The sequence below is a fragment of the Arvicanthis niloticus genome, chromosome 3 (genome assembly GCF_011762505.2).
Source record: "Arvicanthis niloticus isolate mArvNil1 chromosome 3, mArvNil1.pat.X, whole genome shotgun sequence".
In the NCBI taxonomy this organism is placed as follows: Eukaryota; Metazoa; Chordata; class Mammalia; order Rodentia; family Muridae; genus Arvicanthis; species Arvicanthis niloticus.
In genome coordinates, this window is record NC_047660.1 from 19505328 (window position 1) to 19526423 (window position 21096).

A 21096-nucleotide genomic window follows, 5' to 3' on the forward strand; every position below is an offset into this window, starting at 1 on the left:
AAATCAAACTTTGGGAGGATAGTCCCATATTGTGTGTCTTCCAAGCTTGCAGATCTTGCTTGACATATTCCTGAAGCTGCTGTGTTACAATGTTACACTGGATAAAGAAAGGAGCAAGAGAAGTTCTCAATATGTCATGGAAAGAAGAGCCAGCCCTCAGCCCTCAAGCCTGAAGAAGCCTGTTGTCATTTGCTCATTTCTTTGGCATGGACTACATTTTCTTCAATAAAACCATTTGCTCTTTCCCTGACAAGGGACATTTCTTCTCTGTAGCTTCTCATCAAGAAGAGAAGTAGTAAACTGTCAGATTTATAGGTTTACTGAATACCATGTTTAAAGTGAACACAAATTGGTAATTTATTCAGTTTCAATTCTAGCTAGTCTTACAGCTGTTCCACTGCAGTATGAATAAACACCTCTTGTTAAATATCATTTTATTCTTTATATTTCAGTATAACTTTCTGATTGTGTTCTTGTGTCGTTTGCTGTCTATGTCTTGTGACAGGTTGCCTCAGAACATGGGGCCTTTTTGCTACTCTTGCGCCGCTTCACGCCCTCACCCCTGCATTTATCTGAAATTATAATGAGTTTTTCTTCTTTGCTTTTTAGTTTAAAATCTTACTGCTTAGAGCTTGAGAAGCATCTTTCTTGTGCCTCTTTGTATTCTATACAGTGGACTAGGAACTCTTTCTTTCGATTTCTCCTCTCTTTGATTACCAAGTCTCTTGGGCTACCAGTGGCCTTGTCTCCCAGTTTCTATTTCCAGTTTGTGATCACTGAATTCTCTATTTGGTAAGGGTCTGCCTGTGTTTTGCATATTTATAATAAGGAAGTATGCTAGTATGAAGCTCTTGGGCAAAGATATAGCTTATTTGGGTGGGTTCCATTGCTGTATTCAAAAAAAAAAAAAAAAAAAAAAAAAAAAAAAGAGTTTTATGTATTGTTGATTCAGGTTGAAGAGAAATGAAATTTCTTTTTGTATTGTGATTAATGGAGAGATTCATCCTAGTTCTCCATGGTTACTATAGAAAGTGTGTGTGCTCTTAGACTTGCTTGCTGAATACTTGTTTTTCCAAGGGATACAATTTATACAGATGTTGATTTTGCTTGTAGTTTGTGTTATTTAGCAGCAGTCACTAACACATGTTCCAGTGTCCTTCTATGATATTGGTATCCCTTGTCACAATTAGCTTGTGCGTTACTTTGATTGAAGAATTGTTTGATCAAAGTGCACCATTCTACATAGATAATATGTTCAGTGCTGGCAAGTATGGGTAGTAGCTGAGATGTTTGGCTATTTTGAGACAAAAAGAAAGAAATGAGTATAGATTTGTTGAATATGAGAAGGATAAATGGTTAGAAAATCTAGTATATTGTAAATAGTAAACACGTGGAACAGACATTGACTTTCTGTAGGAGAAATATTTAGGTAGTTTTGATCCTTCATTTTGTAAAGCAAGGGATATCTGCAGTTGGACACCATAGACTTAAATACAGAAGCCTTAGATCTATCTGTATTTCTCTGTGACACTAATGACCGTGGTGTATGTCTGTTGGTAGTGTTGCCTACATTGCATGTGATGGTATTGAAATGATTGTAACCAACACTGTTTGTTTATCATGGTGCATGTTCGACTCCCAGACTATATTGGCTACTAATTCGTTTTGAAACTAGGTTGCCTCTCAGATCCTTAATTATGCAAGCTTTATAAATGTAAGCACAACATGTGATCAGAACTCTTAGTTGAATCATTTATTTTTTGCTAATTTGTAATTCTTAACTTTTAAAAAGTCCTTTTTTTAATGTAAGTCTATTCTTATTACATGATGAACTCTCATTCTGACTTCAGCAGAGGAGTAAAATCATTTCATGAGTTGCTGATTTTATGTGTAATATAATTACTTTTTCTTTCATTTGTATAGATTGCCACACTGAAGGTCAAAATATTTTATTTACTGATGGAGAGTTTATTAACCAGATAGCTGCTTCAAGAGACGTAAGTGTTTGGAATCACTGTTGTAAATGAAGCCATTTTGTCTTAAATTACTGGGTTTTTATTAATTAATAGAAGACTGATTCATGCAATGTAATACTTGATTCTTTTTCTTTAATTTTTAAAATATTGCAGGATGGCTTTGTTGTCAGGATTTTTGCCACAAGTACAGAACCTGTACTGCAACAAGAATTACAGCTGAAACTGGCCAGGAAGTGCCTACACGCCTGCGGCATCTCACTGTTTGACCTTGAGAAGGATCTGCATATCATAAGTAAGATGACAAAAGACATTGTGTTTTCAGCATTGCAGTTAATAATTTAGTGGCTATTGTGTTTAATACTGTAAAACAATTTTTAATTAATATATAAGCAATTAGGAAATACAGCCTGTAAGGTATTAGAAAGTGCTGAGAAAAGTGACTGATGATAATACTTTCCAACTCTCAGTTTGAATAGGACAAATGAAATAAACCAATACTTCTTAAGGATTATGGTGGACAGTGCTGAGTGTAATTTATTTAATACCACTGCAGATTGAGTAGTGTTGTTCTGTAACTTAGAGAAACTTTACAAAATTTTTCATCTTTGGGAGTATAATAACCTTGACATTAGTTTTTTATCTCATGTTTTAATTACATAAGATTTTTTTTATATCTTCCCTTCCATTTTATAAGCCAAACTGAGCTCAAAATTTCCATTTAAAAGGCCCACAGAATGGGTTGCTTGTATGACTGGCCAAACATCATAAAATGTACTGTATAGAAAATTATAATTTATGGTTTGAAATGTTATACATTTTTTTTTATACATATTTTTCAATTTAGGAGTTCTTCTTTTATAAAAAAAACATGGGACAGAGAGTCTGAAATATTTTAATCTAGATATCTTCATGATTTTTTTCAATCCCAAATAGAGGTGCTAGATGAACCTGTTAGCTTTGTATTTGTTTAGTTAAACAATGGGCAGTAACTTATGAGATTAAAGATTAAATCGAACCTTGGTCCCTTGGAACAGTAGCTAGTTCTTCCAACTTCTGAACCATCTTTCCAGCCCATAAAAATGTGTATTTTTTTTATGCCTTAAATCAGTGACTACTGTTGACATTGATTTTTATAATGTTTTATTATAAATGTTGGTAGTAATAGAATAGCTTCATCTTGAAGTTGCAGACCCATTGTATCTGTAAAAGTGACAGCAGATGATGGAGCAGATGGTGGTGCTTAGGTTTTACTTTGCTTTGTCTCATCACTTTGTGACAGTCTTTCTAGGTAGCCCAGGGTGCTCTCAAACTAGTTGTCCTCTAGATACCATTGAAGTGGGCCATGTGGCCAGGCCATTTTAATTTTTAACAGTACTAATTGGATTGACTAAAATTATTTCATAGAGTGCATGCTGTAATTAGAATTACATGTACTAGAAATACAGTCATATTTATTAGTCTTGTTTTGATTGCAGGTACAGGATTTGATGAAGAGTCAGCCATACTTGGTGCAGGACGAGAGTTTGCACTAATGAAAACAGCAAATGGAAAGGTAAGTGAGTCACGTTGTTCAAAATTAACATTTTCTGCTTAACAAGAAAGTACAAATTGTTACATATATTCAGATAGTTTTCATATTTAAATATTGTCATATTTAAAGAGTAGTGACATTTAAGACCTTAAAAGTTTATAAACTTTTAAAAACATTATGTATTTGAAAATATTTAATTTTGAATTCCTATAATTTTTGAATTATTGCAAGTTTATATTTTGTATTTATTTTGTAAATGAGAAATCAGAAATTTATTAAAATGTCCATAATAAAATACAAGCATGTTTAATTAGCATGTAGATTGTGTAGGTTAGTTTATATTGGTTGAAGTTTCTTTTTTGTCTAATAAATATGAAGAGAAATTAAGATAAATAAAGGGAATTCTGAAAATAGAAATTATCAGGAATATATTTACATGAAGGTTTTTATAAATTTTGAAAATTAACAGTTTTATGAATTTTTTCTGTGAGTATATTCATGGGAATATAAACATAAAAATTGTAATTATCTAGAATACATATGGAAAGCAAGCTTGAGTGGCTTAGTTTCTTCTCCCTCAGGTCACAAAATATGAATACTATAAAATATATCACATTCTTTTTTTACCTTTCAATAAAATGTGGAAGCTTTTACATTTTTGTAAAACCTGGTGCACCACTCCAAAAGTCTAACTTCTGCTTTTCTTTCCTTTCTAACATGTCAGATATATTACACTGGCAAGTACCAGAGTCTCGGAATCAAACAAGGTGGTCCTTCAGCAGGAAAATGGGTTGAGTTACCAATTACCAAATCTCCAAAGATAGTGCACTTCTCTGTGGGACATGACGGCTCGCATGCCCTTTTAGTTGCAGAGGATGGAAGTGTGTTCTTCACAGGATCTGCAAGCAAAGGAGAAGATGGAGAGTCAAGTAAGTTGACTGAGAGTTGGCACTTCTGAGTTAGTGGAGAGTTATCCCAGCAGCTCCATCCTCGTCAGTCTGAATGGGGCATGTTCAGTAAATGATGAGCTCCAGGATGGTTCCTGGTTCACTACAGTTCTTATGAATGAATTTGCATCTTTATGGCTATACGATTATTCATCTGAGAATATGTAGTTGGTAATTTTTTGTTTCATTTATTTATTCTGGTAGATTACTTAAAAAGCTGAAAACTTGGCAAGGACAATATATTTCAAAGTGAAGATAAACCTTATGTAACTTTGTTTATAGTATTATATATTTATTACTGCTTATGAAATTCTTTCTGTACTAGGAAATCATTTGCTCAGCAATGAAAAAGTAAATAATTTTGTGTATTTTTTTCTGTTTAAATCATTTAAAGCACCATTTTTCTCTCTTAAATAACTTTCCATATTCCTCGGAGTGGCATCTTACAGGGATTCATTTTTGAAGTCTGTACATAATGGAAAATTATGTGAAAATAAAAGTTGCCTTGGAACAAACCCTTAACAAAACCGCAGAGTATGTTACCATCTCCTAGAAACTTGAACATATAGAGAACATTCATGTAAACTAATTATTGCACATACTTAGAGGTGTCAAGACATATGAGAGGCATGCTGTAGCATAACAAGATGTTTATATTCTGAAAGCTTGTAGAAAATTGATTAATCCAATGAACAGCTCATAGATGTTTCCCATCTTTGGCTTATTTCATGAGTAGATTTTTTTTTAGAATAGTTTGTTAAATCACCCATATTTCTTATTTATTTGTTCTGTTTTATATGTATATCATCTTTCCTTATAATCACGTTGAGTTGGTATAGCTACTTAATATCTATTAGATGAATGAGAAACTTTGTTTCTAGAATCTAATATAAGAGCACACATTAGTTAGAGATAAAAAGGAGGTGACATAAGTATGTGTGTAGGGGGACTGGGATGGTCTGTGTGCTTGTGGCATTTGATAACCTAAACATTAATTGACTACATGAGGCTAGCAAGTTCCTGTTTTAATCTGCATGGTGGTAAGCCCAGGCCTTCTGAGGCTTAATAAAGTGCATCAAGAAGTGTATCAAAGAAAATAATTTGCTTCTTTGGTTTTATATAATCATTGTTATTACCTTCTATTCATTTTATTTGTTCTTTTTAGCTAAGAGCAGACGGCAGTCAAAACCCTATAAACCGAAAAAGATTATTAAAATGGAAGGAAAGATTGTTGTGTACACAGCCTGCAATAATGGAAGTAGTTCTGTTATTTCTAAAGATGGAGAACTATACATGTTTGGAAAAGATGCTATTTATTCTGATAGTTCAAGTAAGTTAAAAATTAACGATTGTTAACATTTATACAAAAAGATTCCAATATGAATCAGATATGTAACAAATATGTAAATAAAGATGTGTCTAGAAAATTAACATATATAGTATGCTTTCTCTACATATTTTACATTATTTTTCAAATGTGAAAGTTTGGGGCAGATGTTTTCCATTGTATTTTGTCACTAGAAGACGTTTCACAAAAAGCTAGTCATGAACCTGGTGAGGGGAACTTTCTCTCTGGAAAGCTTTCCCTTTATACCATAGCGCTCACGTAACAAGTTTTTGGTTTGTTGTTACTATCAGCAGACAGTTTTTATAACAAGGCTGACTTACAATCATTGCATTATCTGTTTTTTCACTTAGACAATGTGGAAGTATTATTTTTTTTGCTAATTACTATTTTCTATAATACCTAGCACACAGATACAAGAATGATTTATCAGCTTATCAGGTGCCTGACTGAAATTTAAGAAGGGGCTATGAGGAATAGAAGTAGCTAGATAGTTTTATTTTTTGTAAACTCCAGTCTATAACCTCATAATATTTGGTTGCTGGATTTTTTTTTAATAATTAAAAATGAGAATAGTGAATGAGTCATTCCACTTGGGGAAGATTTTGTTTGAGACAAAAATACAAAATGGAGACCAGAGTAAATGAAGTTTATGACTACAAAGTTAAGTGATTATCCAAAGAATGAAGAAGTCAAGGATTTAGACAGTTTATTTAGAGCAGTTAATTATTAACTGAAACTGACCTCAGATCATAGGAGTACTGACTTAGTGTGGGGACATTCAGGTTCTCAGTGGTCTGAAATTGTTAGAGTGAACCAGACTTGCAAGTGTAGCATATTAATAGTTTTAAAATAATATTCACATAGATATTGCTTGCTAAAATGCTGATAGAAATTGAACATTTACATGTAAGTTGGGTGGACCAGACAGACAAGGTCTACCTGCCCTCTTGCAGGCTGAGAGATATTTGACCATGATAGCCAGTGCCTGTAGATAAGAGTCAGATTTATTACTAACTTTTTTAGTTTGGAAAAGTTTACTTAACTTTCAGACTTTTCTTTTTTTCTACTTTCCTTAAAAAGAGGCTAAATGACAGTATATGTTTCATAATTTACTTTCGTAAGTCTGTAAGAAAGAACATTTAAGAAACGCTCTGCACTCCTTGGAGATACTCCAGTTGTGCGGTGACAGCCACTAGGCAAGAATTGCCTCTCTCCATCTACAGACAAATTACTGTCCAGAAAAGGACACACATGCAGAATAGTCGACTATATCTGCCTAGACAGAGTAATCAGCCCATAATAATCCTGCATCACTAAGGTCTGTCAGATGATTCTGGGCCAGAAGGCTGAAGATTTGATGCTCCAACGTTCGGTAGTATAGGGGCTTTTCAGGTGTTCAGTGGTCTCTATAAATTGGCTAAGTTTTAGAAGCTATGCTTAGTGCTTCCCACAATTATAGTTAACTCAGTCATTCTGGATTTCTGATGGGGTTGAAGACCTATAGTCTCATAACCAATCCTGGCTATTTACTTTGAGAGAAAAGATCTGAGTAGATGGTTTTCAGCTGACATTCATTCTAAAGCCAAAAAGCCAGGATCAAAAGTAAGTGTTTTGGTTAGAAGAGATGACAGAGGTTCTGGTTAGTCAACAGTGTGATGGACTGGGTATTAGGACTATCTTGTACCTCACTGGTACAATTAGGAATAAGTGTGCTCTAATTATATTTTGAGAGAAAAGTTCTACTTTAACAGGAAGAGTGATATGTAGGAGGAGCTAAGTGGGAAGGAGTACTGAGAGGAAGAGATGGAACAAGGAGAGAAGATGAAGAAGAGGAGAAGCTAGGAGATGAGAGAGAGAAAGAGAGAGGGCATGGAGGCAGATGTTCACATGTCTCCACCAGTCAAAGATAGTTTTTATATCTAGGTTGGGTATTGGATTATGCTTCTGATTGAGCATTACCAAACTTATAAATCCTTTGATTAACATTTTAAAAAAATCGTATAAAAGCAAAAAGAAAAGGGGGGGCATGGGATAGGGGTGTTCTAGGGAGGCGAAATGGGGAAAGGGGATGGCATCTTAAATGTAAATAAAATATAAAAAAAAAGAAAAAAAAAAGAAATGCTCTGCACAGAACCTAGAACATGTAAGAGCTCACTGTATAGTCATCTATTATTAGTAATCAAATTTTGTTCTGTTAAATAAATATATATATTTTTCAAGTGTGCTACATACTGAATTTAAGAATATTTTCAACTTAAATAATCACCTAAATTTTTAGAAATGAAGTTTTTTATATATTTTAGAAAGCTGTTTAGTTTTTACTATTATTACTACTTAATAAGGCTAAGCATACCTTTGTAATTTGAAAAATTACATTGCAAAATTATTGCAAAAATAAGTAATCAGGGTAGTACACGAGTGTAAAAAGCATGCTAAAAGGAACATAAGGGAAACAGGAAATTCTGGAGTGGACTGTGAAAGAAATTGTAAGAGGTTCAAAATGTTTTGAGGCCTGGTGAGATAGCTTAGCACGCAAAGGCACTTGCTTCTAAGCTTGACAACCTAAGTCAATCCTCAGGACTCAAGTGGTAAAAGAGAGAGCCATCTCCCACAAGTTCCCTTCTGACCTAGTCCTGTGCATCATGGACACATGTGCATTTGAATGCATGCACCGGAAGTAATGAAATAAATGTGATTTTACAATGAAATCTACTATTTTGAAGAATTTTACAGGTTTATAAAATAAATACTGTTTTATTATACTATTACAAGTAATTTGCTATTTTTCTGCTGAAGTAAGTTTAAGCCTGTAAGGATTCATGACTTCTTTGTGCTGGTAGTAGGAATTTGAGAGCTGTTGGTTCTTCTGAGTACTTGTGTTCAAAGGTGCTAGTACTTGAAGCAAGCAGACAGGAGAAGTTAGCTAGAAATCATATTACACTAAGTATTTGTCCCAAGTACGAATACCATTTTAAAATCCGTTGAAACTACACTTAATGCTTTTTTTCCCCCCTGAAAATTTGGTGATAACCTACTAGGAGTTTGGTCACTTGTTTTGCCCAAGAAATTAGCGTCATTAAAGTTGTTCTTCTAGGTACAGAAATATTTTGTTGTTTTTATTAATGTTGTATCTTTTTTTTATTTTTAGGTTTGGTATCTGATTTGAAAGGCCATTTTGTAACTCAGGTAGCAATGGGCAAAGCCCACACATGTGTTTTAATGAAGAATGGAGAGGTTTGGACATTTGGTGTAAATAATAAAGGACAATGTGGACGAGACACTGGTGCTATGAACCAAGGAGGGAAAGGTAGGAGTTTAAGTCTTCGATATTAAGATCTCCGTGGTCTTTTCATTAGCTTTTTGGAATATAGTGAAGAATCTTATTCTTTTCAAAAATGAATGAGTAGGATCCAAGAGATATCGAAACAATTTAGAGCACCTGCTATTCTTTCAGAACATCCAGGTTCTATCCCTGCACTTGTGTGGTGTGGTGGCTTACACCATCTATAACTCCAGTTCCAGACGTTTGATGCTCTAAACATGTATGTTCGTGTGTGTGTGTGTGTGTGTGTGTACACGTGCAGGCAAAACTCATACATAGCAATTAAAAACAAGTATGAATGACTCTTTGAGTTCTTATAAATTTAGAAAACCCCTACATTTTTACTTGAAAATAACTATTGATGAAAGTCGATCACTCAAAAATAAAATAGACTTTATTGTAACAGTAACTTTTATTGGCCTGAAGCTTAGTGCCTCTCTGCTAATGTAGGCCTAGTCCTGGAAACTTCTAGTCTCCATAGAATCTAATCTAAGCCTATAATATTTTAGCCCCTGAAACTTACTGCTGAATAGTATGCTTACCTTTTCTAGCTCTTTTTGTGCTCTAGCTGGTTTAACTCAGCTCTTCTGGCTCAAACTCATTTCCAACCTGATTTATTTGGCCCCTCCTGAATTACTTACTCTGTTTGCCCTCATACTAGGTTAGAAATATGTTCTAATCTTCTGGCTCATTCTAATTTTCTGGCTGGTTCTAGCTTGATCTCTCTGCAATCTGCCTCTGTACAAGTGTCCAGTAACACTGCCTCTCATCCTCTCCCTACACTGCTCTCCTTAAGTAGCTTTCTTTCTTACTGCACTCCCCCTCAATTAGCTTCCCTTTCCTCTGTTCTCCTGAGTTGGGCATATCCTATTCTGTCAAATCTTTCTCTGATTCATCACTTTGTCTACCACTCAATTAGACATCACTTTCAAGTATGAGTGCTTCCCTCTACAGACTAACTTTACCTTCATAGTTTAGAACTAAAGGTGTGTACTAAGAGGGTGTCTCTATTACTGTCAGAGAGATTAAGGTATGTGCTAAGACTGAACTGCAGCATAACTGGAAACAGGTTATGTCCAGTAAACAACACAATATCAGGGTTCACAACCTGATCAAATATTCTGTAACACTTTGTTTATTTTGTTTTTTGAGAAAGTAATGTTCCTAGCTGTTTAATATTTTAAAAAATTACATAAGTTAATAAGTAAATCTTTGATTTAACATTTTCAATGACTAAATTATTCATGGAAAGGAGATTTTTCTCAAATGGTTGTCAACTTCAGTTTTAACTACTTTTTGGCAGTAGCCTATCAACAGTATCACCTTCCTGTTTAATCACCAGTACTTTGACAACTCAGTCTGCTCTCATTTTCTGGCCCTTGGCTAGGAAAAGACAGAACTGTAGCTATCTTTTTTCATAGTATGTTTTTCTGAATTCTTAGGCTGTTGAAGGGAAGGGATGTTTTATCCTTCAATTTCCTTGCTGTTGTGGTCTTGATCTTTGCTCTTAATGGTATGGTTAGTTAATTTGTGCTTCCAGTTTTTACTTTTAGCTGTTACCAACATTGCCTGTATTCTTTAGTTCAATTTTTGACTGTCTTTTATTTTTTTTTAAAACAGTGGGAGAAGATACATTCATACAATCAGAACTAAGCACTGGGCTATGAATGAACTTTAATCATTTGAGGTTTAAACTTTCAATTTATTAACCAAACCAAAAGAGCATCTCTTTTGAGGTCTGCTTCACAGCAGATTCAAATAGGTCACAGGAACCAGTTTTGACAGGGAGAGTGTTGGTCCTATTTGTGTGTGTAGTTATATTAGTTTCTTTTAAAACAATAGTTAGCATTTTTAAAGCTATTGTTTTTGTTTCAGGTAGCTAGGTTGGATCTTTTATTTTAAATTATTATATATGAATCCATTTATATGATATTAGAATCCATTTGTATTTTATTGAATATATAAATTAATTCAAAGACAATGGTTATAATATTGTTGACTCTTAAATAATAATGTGTGTAAAATTAGATAAGGGACATACTTGATACATTCCATCAGAATTGTTTTATTCTAACGCTAGCCAAAATTCTCTGATACTTGATTGTCTCATTTTTTTATATTGTCCATTGATTACAACTGGCAAAGCTAAACAAAGACCTCATGTGCTGTGCTCTGTCTGTTTCTGTGATTGTGAGCTTAGCCTTTTAACACCTTAGCATCCTGAACCAGTTTCTTGATTAGACATAGTTACCTTGAGTGGTTTTTCTTTAAGTTATGTGCTATAAATAAGGGATAAATAAATTTGATGAGGAATAAAGTGAGTAAATACATAAGCACTGTGATTGCAGCAGGGTTTCATGTATGTTTTTCATTTGGGAAATACCTGTTTTCAGATAGGAAATAATTCACATACAGTTATAAATTTAATTGTCATACAGGGTTTGGAGTTGAAAATATGGCAACAGCAATGGATGAAGACCTGGAGGAAGAACTCGATGAGAAAGATGAGAAGTCCATGATGTGCCCTCCAGGCATGCACAAGTGGAAGCTGGAGCAGTGCATGGTGTGCACTGTGTGTGGGGACTGCACGGGCTATGGCGCCAGCTGTGTGAGCAGTGGGCGTCCCGACAGAGTTCCTGGAGGGTAAGACAAGGCTTGCTACTGACAAAAATAAGCACACTCCCTCCTCTCCCCTTTTTTGGTTTTATTGCTTTCAGGTTATCTCATAGTGTATCTACCTATTTTCTGTGTGTGTGTGTGTGTGGGGGGGTGGTAGTGGTGTGTGGACTTCAGACTAATACCAGTTAAGTGCTCTACCACTGAACTACACATTTGACCCTAAACTTAAAATACTTCATTATTTTCTACTATATTGAGTTCTAATTTAGTATCATCTTTATGTTTGTCTACCTTTATTTGATTCATTGAGGCCATTATTTAAAAATTAAGTTATAATTTTCTTCATGTCTAGAGCATTATTTGTTTTTTCTAAACTTGTTTAATACCAAGTGTTTATGATCTTTTCTTAGTAAAATAATCAAATATATATGATGCTTGAGTAGAAATACAGATTTTCTGTCTAACATGGTATCCTTCTTATCGATCTACCATGCCTGCCTGCCTGCCTATCTATCTATCTTATCTATCTATCTATCTATCTATCTATCTATCTATCTATCTATCTAATAGACTCTTAAGGGTTTGTCTTGGTTAGGTTTTTTGTTTTTTTTTTTTGTCAACTTGATATAAACCTATACATACCTGGGAAGAGGGCTTCTTAATTGAGAAATCACTTGTCCAATCTTATCCTATAGACAAGTCTGTGGAATATTGTATTAATTAATGATTCAGTGTGGAAGAATTCTGTCTGTTGTGTATGGTGTCACACCTGGGCAGGCTGAGAAAACCATGAAGAACAAGACAGTAGCACTCCTCCATGGGCTCTATGTCAGTGTCTCTAGATTCCTGTCCTGGCTTCCCTCTGGGATGGATTGTGATGTGGAACTGTGAGCTGAAACAAACCCTTTCCTCTCCAAGGTTCTATATTATAATCAGTTCAAAGATAGTATAAATTTGAGTTCCATCAAATAATATGAATGTTCTCCTAGAATTTTAGAAGAATTTCACATCTACATTTTATAGGCAATATAACACATAAAGGGATGTCTTTTGCAAGCCGAGGTTTCTGATAACTGGCTGATCTAGGGTAGGAGTAGAAATTTTGTGAAGATTGAGGAGAATTTTGCCTAGATTGAGGACAACTACCTCCAGTCTCTGGTTTTACTATTTAGCAGATGTTTAGCTGTTAAGTGATGCTTCCCAATTCCTGACATCATCTATTATGAATGTATTTCTGGCCTTATGCTTTTTCTGTCATAAGTAGATTGATTGTATACAATACCCATTTTTCTTTAAGGCTATTGAACTATTATTTCAGGTTTGTTTTATTACATTGTGTACCTTAGTCAGCCTGGCTTCACACTTCAAGGCTCAGGTGATAACCCCTGATTCCTTACCACCTACTACATCCACAGGCTTTATCCCTATCATGTTCTTGGCATGGCTTATTTAATTAGCATAAGTAAAAAATGTACTCTAAGAATAGATAATATTTATTCTATAGTGCTTTGTTAGATACCATTTTCTACTTTAATGACCTAACTTATTTATTTTTAATTAATTTTTATTTTGAGTATTTTTTATGTAAAAAGATTCTATTTTTTCTTTTTAAACAGTGTTAGAATTTGAATTTAATCTCTCAGACCTTTCCTAGGCTGTTTTCATTAAAAATAGTCCCAAACTCCAAGCTTGATCTAGAATATAGAATCCAGAAATGCAGACATATTTTCTGAATTCTCTGTGTCCTACTAAAATTATTTTCTTAAGTGCTCTTCTACAGACATTTATACAATTTTCATTGATAGCATCTAGCCAATTATAATGATTTTTGTTAATGACCAAAATAAATATATGAATAAATTAAAGATAGTATTAAATGCCAGAGTACTGAGAACTTTCAGAGATGATTTTAGTCATCATAAAATTATTACTACATACCTTAGGATACATTTAGAATTAGACATTTTTTTTTTTAAGTTTCTTTTGTGGTCTAAGGTATGTAACATAAAACTGACCAGTGTGGTTATTTGTAAGTATACAATTCAGTGGTTTTTAGTATTTCACACTGATATACTACACACACACACACACACACACACACACGAGCGTGCACACACACATAGCTTTTCGTCTTGCAAAACTAACTGTATTTCTTTAATAGTCATCCCCAGTTTCCCCTCTCCTCCTCTGTTTACCATCATACTCTGTCTGCGTGACTTTGACTACTCTAAAGATGTCATGCAAGTGAAACATGTGGTATTATGTCTTCCTTTCTCTTGCTCATTCACTTAATAGAATGTCCTCAGAGTTCATCCATATTGTAGCACATGTCAGAATTTCCTTCCTCAGGACAAATTGAATGATTGTATGTTTCTTATTCTTTTGTCTACTGATGGACAAGAGTTGCCTCCAACATCTAAGCCAATGTGCATATTACTGCTGTGCACTTAGGTAGACAGATAGGTATCTGTCTCTTGGAGATTCTGTGTGGAATTCTGTTTGTCTTCTAGTGGCAGGAGAAAGGATTAGATAGATGCAGAGAGAAGAGAAAAATGGGACATGGTAATATATCAAGACTGAGGAAAGAGACAAAAACATATTCTTTGCTGATAAGGCTGCCTTATTACCAAAGGCTGCCAACACCCCCTTAACTTCCCTGAAGACAGACTTGATGCTTGTGCTAGCCACCAGCCCATACTGCCCTTAGTGCTAAAACTGGTGTACTTATTGAGAAAACTTATAGGAGAATGTCCATTTACAGTTAATTGTATAAAAGTAGACTATTTTGATTTTATGCAGAAATATATTAGTTAGAATCATTAGAATCATAACACATTCTTCTTTTGTTTTTCTAAAATTCCTAATTTTTTTAAAGAATCAATCTAAGAGATTGGAAAAGTGGTTATAGAAAAAGAATATTAAAAGATTTGAAGGATTCCAGTTAAGCCTGCTTTTCATTGTTTGTTTGTTTGCTTCTACATAGGATCTGTGGTTGTGGTTCAGGAGAATCTGGCTGTGCTGTGTGTGGGTGTTGCAAGGCATGTGCAAGAGAGCTGGACGGTCAAGAGGCCAGACAAAGAGGGATTCTTGATGCAGTGAAAGAAATGATACCTTTAGACCTTCTTTTAGGTAATTTATTTTGTTACGTTGAATATCTTGCCCTCACCTCAATAATTCTAATAGTCTAAGTCTTCTATTGAGTATGGTTTTAAAGTTAAGGTAATGGTTAGTATGTGCATTGTTTTGGTATCTGACATGATCATGGGCAATACCTTTTCCCCCTTCTATGATAAGAATTTCTTTTGGGGGTGGTTGTTTTTGTTTTGTTTTGTTATTTTTGTTTTCTATTTTTGTTTTTTGACACCAGGTTTATCTGTGTGGACTTGGTTGTTCTGTAACTCACTCTGTAGACCAGGCTGGCCTTGAAGTCTGCCTATCTGTGTCTCCTGAGTGCTGGGACTAAAGGTGTGCACCACCACTGCCCAGCTCATATGATAGGAATTCCTACAATAAAAATTTGAGTTTAAGGTGGTTTTCTGCTAGCTTTTACTTTACTGAAATTTGTATATGTATAGCTCTTATATACTTAAATTATATGACATATGCAATCTTTATTATTTTGACCAATTATTCAGCTGTCCCTGTACCTGGGGTTAATATTGAGGAACATCTTCAGTTAAGACAAGAAGAAAAACGGCAGCGTGTCATTAGAAGACACAGATTAGAAGATGGAAGAGGTAAGATGTAGCTACAGAGAAAGAGTGTAGGGAAACTGTCATGCCATAACTGACTCAACTGAAATATGTACAGAATACCCTTATTTAGTAGGAAGTATTAAAGTTCACAACATCTTAGTAGCAAGTGAAGTTACATGAGCATATTATTACTAGCATTTATAATTGTGTTAGTAATAATACATTTAATTCAGTAGAGTGCTCCTCAACCACAGTAAAATGTGTGCTATGTAGCTCAGCTTGATGGCTCATACTTATAACTTCAGCACCCTAATGTTAACACAAGAGGATTGCTACAAATTCCAAGCCTGTCTGCAATTAGACTGTTAAAATATAAAAGATAAAAGGATGTTCCATTGCAAAATGTAAATACCATTAGTAATGACCATTACAAATCATAAATAGCAATCCTTTTCTCAGACTTTTGGGTAATCTGTATCTGACCATGGGCCCATATTTAGTTTATCCTAGGCTTTTCAGGTCTGTTTTTATAGCTGTTCACATCATTGTCATTTGCTGTAGTATCATTATGCTTTCCATCCATGTGTTGCATAATTGTGACTTTTTAATGTCTTTTTTTTTCTTTCTTTTTTTTTTTAAATATGAAAAGATTATTTAGAAAAAGGAATTGAAAGTCTTTATTTGCAAAGACAGGTATATTGCTTATATTATCACCTTATTGTTTAGGTCAGCTTCCTAACCTGAAAATATATTTATTACTAGTTGTACATAAGTGACATTTTAAAATACATGAATAAGGTAGAAATAAATATTATGTTACTAAAATTGTTTTCCAACAGAGTCTTCGTACAATTATGACAAAAATGTTAACCTGTGATTTAATGTTGAATTAAGCAAATTCTTACTTAGAAGAATATATTGACATTGCATATTTTCAGTACATCTTAGAAAGTACAGATACTTGGTATAGAAAGAAACCTATTACCATTTTTATATGTTTTTCATAAGCTCATGGTAACTTCTTACCATTATTGTTCATTTTTCTTAGTTATCTCTTATGAAATGTAGTAAGTAATAAATGGAACTTTTGGAATGCATAGTTATTGTTTCCAGAACAGAAGCAGTGATGACTGACAGGATGAATAGTTGCCACTTTGGCTTTATTGTGTATTTTAATGGATTTGTGGATGTACTGTTATTTTTACGTTTCATAAATGTTTGCAAAATTTGCACATTTGGTTGTAGGTCTCTAACATGACAATTTATTTCTTTTATGTTAATGGTATTTTTGCTTAAGGTAATTAATTATCTCTTTTCTACTCATTTTTAATTCTTTGAAACATTAGATTGAGTCACATAAATTGACCCACAACACCCAGTAATTTCATAGATTTTATTCAAAGTAGAGCTTTTACTTACTGCAGTGGTTCTCAACAGGACCATCATTAGGTGGGCATTTACCAGAGGTACCAGTTCTCAGGCCCCACTCCTGTCCTACTGAGTCTAAAACTTGGACATTAGGGCCTAGCAAAATATTCTTTAACAAGATTTCTAGGGGGTTCTGGTGATGCCCAACTCATAAGCCAGTATTTTAGGCTGTGCGGTTCAGAGTTCTGTTATGGTTCTGTTGGAGAAGGTTGCTTGTTTCTGGTTTCCCACACAAGAACAGTAATGATAGAATTGTAATATATCAGTTCCCACTTCTACTCGTTTGTTAGTGATGGATTTATACCCATATCTGTAGTATAAGGGTTTGTATGTTATTCTCATCATATTTTAAGTCTGCCTTAGTTGTTTCAAATTGACCAACATTCAGAACTTAGCTCTCTATTAAAGCCTATTTAGTCAGCTGTAGGCCTATTTGTACAGTTTAGTACTGTTATTGACACAAGCTGTTCGACAATACTGTCACTCTCAATGGCACCTCGGTTAGTTGATAATTTACAGATACCTAGCTGTACTACTGTACTGACAAGGCCTTAGTGTATATTAGTGACTGTGTGAAAGTGCCTAGCATGTGCTAAGCTGTAATTGTTGAATTAGAGTAGAATTAGAATTAGAACAGTAGTCCATTTCCTTTTAAGTGATACTTTCACATCTCTGTCCTTGACATAATTGTTTTTCTTATAACATTTTGATTCTGACTGTAAAACATTGATTCTGATAAAGAAAAATATTGAACTGCTTCTCAAGAATAAAAGAGATTCCATTTTGCTACATAAAAATCTGTTTAGTCACAAATTAGACTATAAAATAAAATTTATTAGAAAGTGGCCAATTGCAATTGTTAGGACTCTAGAGACCTTGCTTGATGGATTTGATGCACGAAATACAGTATTTATTTAAATTCAAATGCCACATAAAAGTATTTTAAAATTAAAATATATGAAGCATTTAGAAAGTATCTGTTAAAAATCTGTATAATTCTTTATATAAATATACAAACAGAATTTTGTTATTTCTTTTATAATTTTATATATGATTTTGCTTTATTTTAGATGATTTTTATCTTGTAATACAGATTGATGTGTATTTTTCTCTTAATAATGTTTTCTATTATTTAAAATCTTTACCACATATAAAATAATTGAAGTAGTATAGGAATTAGGCCCTATTCTTTGATTCAGTTATACATTTTACTTGTTTCATTGTCATCTAGTCAAGCTTAGGCACATACATATTTACAGCAGTAAATACAACAGTGGTCTGGTGTTATAGATACATTTGCAACAACCTACTGTCATTTTCTAGTCTAGAATAAATACAAATTAGGTCAATAAGTAGACTCTACTATGTTCATCACAAACTTATACAACCATTATTGGTTGATTGACACTTGGGTTCTTTTCAGGCTTTTGAGAAATTTGTTGAGATGAAAATCGTTAAACTTACAACAGTGCGAAGAGCAGCTCTGGCTGTTTCCTTGAGTTACCGAATATGTATTTTCAGTTTTTTTAGGCTTTTCACTTTTTTTTTTTTTTAGTGTTATAGGAATTAATGTTCTCAAGTCTAGTGTGTAAGAGTCATGTTTCTCACTAATGCCACTTTTATTAGTTTTTCTTTTAATTTTTTTGCAAAAGAACAGTATGGTGTCATTGTTAATTTAAACAGCACAAAATACTTTTTTGTATAAAAGTGTTTTGTAAGTTGCAGTTTAATGTCTGAATGTTCTTCCATTTAGGGGATTCCATAGTTCTTCAACTAACTGTAATCCTGCATGGGTTATTTTTGAATTTTTGCCTCAATTAATGAGATACAATTAAAATAAGTGCCTTTGAGCTAAAATGTCTTTAAAACTTGGAAGGACTTTTCCTAAGGATAAGTGAGAACTACAGTTTCTGAGAGTGTGGGCAGAGCACATGTGCATGCAAGCTTGAGGTGAATGCTAAGATGTCTTCCTCAGTACTTTGCACCTTCACAGTGTTTGAGACAGGCTCTCTTTTCTGAACATAGAACTTGCTTTTTCAGCTTAACTATCCAGAGAGCTTTGGGTATCCACTTCTCTCAGCCTTACTCTTGGTCTTGCCATGCCTGCCTTTTAATGTGGGTGCTGGAAATTTGAACTCAGGTCCTTACTTCATCTACAGAGCCATCTCTTCAGTTCCAATAATAATAGTTAAATTATTGGTATATGTCACTATTAGCTTGCTGGTTAAATTATTGGTATATTTCACTATTATCTTATTTAATGCTTTCATGTACTGTACATTCTTCTTACATGCTTGTGAGTGGACTCCAAATAATCTCCTTTATATACATACATATTGGGAGCTGTCAGACAATTTATTTTTATTTTTATTATTTCAAACTTCTCATTTGGTGGTGTGTAAACACCAGCCTTCATTAAACTGTGTGATTCTTGAAGCAGGGTGTATGTCTTATTTACTAGGTGTTGTAGATCAATGTTTAATCTCAGATCAGGGGTTTCTACTCCACCTTTGATCAGTTCCCAGATAAAGACACACAGCCTTTATATTTATAAGCCTTAAACAGCACTAAAGCCGGGCATATATCTACTTACTATTCTGTTATGTCTACTTCCCTATTAATAGTCCCAAAGTTATAACGTGCTGTGTTCCATCTGGGCTGCTCTGAACTCCAGCTGGCCACCCCTCATGGCCATGTTTTCATGATTCAGTCATCCACCCCATGGAGCCTCTCTCTACCTTCTTCTCTCCTCTGTCCAGGTCCCTTCCCCCATCCCAATCCCAGGAAACAAAAGCTCTGCCTGTCTTTCTTCTGCCCAGCTATAGGCTGTAGGCATCTTTATTCACTGATCAGGGATAACTTGGGGTCAAGGTTACATAGCATCACTTGGGTCTATATGCAGATTCTGTTGTCCTGCAGGCAACCAGGCTTTGGAGGGGCAGTATTTAACATTATAATACATAGCAAAAGACCAAATCTCAACAACTAATTGTTCTCTTAAGTGGAGAAATTGGAATATCTTTGTTAGTTGATTGAAAACAATTCAGGGATACCTGATTACCTCTAGAATGGAGGTTGATTCTATCTGAAAATTTTGTGATTGTTTTGAGCAAACTCCCAAGTGCTGGAATTATCATGCCAGGCACACAGACTAATTTCTCATAACTGTATGCCCTATTTGCTATTTTGGCTCTATGTGTTATTAATGACAGAACAGTACTGCTTAACATCAAAAGTGTTTCTAAATCTTTTAACTAGAATGTCTTCTTTTCCATTTCTCTTGTTAATACCACATCTTTTGAAAGCTTTCTGAGCCAACCAAATTAATTATAGGACTTTTCATCCTTTAATGACATACAGACTTCTTTTATTGCACTAGCAATATCTTATAGTTAGTTTTTTCTGGTGTGGGTCTATGTCTTTATAATTTTATATTTTATAATTTTATTGCTGGTAGCTAGTATTTGCTACATAAGCAATAACTGAATATTTTGTAAATAAATGAATGATCAGGCACTGTACTTGGGAAAAGCTATTTCAGTTTACAATGCTGGAGCTTAATGTTTTCTAGGCATGATTGCCCATATACTGTCAGTGTTCATGTATCAAAAGATTCTTAAAAGATTGAATTTAGTGAGAAACTATTCAGTGGATTTTTTTTAGGTAAAAATATCTCCATCAGACTCCCAAGTCAGAAAAGTGTAATATAGCTTGCTATAAGTTATTACTTTAATATTCTTTTTTTATAGGTGGAAAGTATTTTAGAGTAATTCATACTAATTTCTTTAGTAAATCAAATCATAGTAATACTCAATGAGGAAATCAAACGTTTAGTTCATATTTGAAATATGTATTTTGGTTCCTTTAGAAATAGAACTCAATTTATATGAATTTACTGCATTACAGGAAAATAATACTTAGTTTTTCTAACATTAAATTTGCTTGTTTTTATTATAATTAATCACAGAAACTATTTTACTGCTTTTCAAAGTATTGGTGCTACTCACCCTTTTGTTGTAGCTAGGAACATAATCAAAATGTCTTCTCTCGTTGTTTTGTGTTTACTAAAGAATACTCCAGATTTAAGCTATTTATAAGAGTAATTGTGACTATAGTTTTAATTTGCATCATTAGAATAATTAATTAAAACAAAGATCAATAGACAGCTAGGAAAAATGCTTTATTAAAGAACATTCAGCATTTATATATTTTCATAAATTAATTTAACTC

General features: G+C 33.8%; 1 protein-coding gene across 14 annotated transcripts in view; it reads left to right on the forward strand.

Annotated features, from left to right (window-relative positions):
* Window positions 1-21096, forward strand: part of Mycbp2 (MYC binding protein 2) — a 222594-nt gene that overhangs the window by 51296 nt on the left and 150202 nt on the right. For all 14 annotated transcript variants that reach the window (XM_076930602.1, XM_076930603.1, XM_076930607.1 and 11 more), the window contains exons 9-17: window positions 1924-1997; window positions 2130-2268; window positions 3452-3528; window positions 4232-4436; window positions 5620-5784; window positions 8951-9109; window positions 11563-11767; window positions 14727-14872; window positions 15379-15480. In XM_076930602.1, the coding sequence (XP_076786717.1) occupies window positions 1924-1997; window positions 2130-2268; window positions 3452-3528; window positions 4232-4436; window positions 5620-5784; window positions 8951-9109; window positions 11563-11767; window positions 14727-14872; window positions 15379-15480 (1272 nt within the window). The remainder of the gene's footprint in view (window positions 1-1923; window positions 1998-2129; window positions 2269-3451; window positions 3529-4231; window positions 4437-5619; window positions 5785-8950; window positions 9110-11562; window positions 11768-14726; window positions 14873-15378; window positions 15481-21096) is intronic.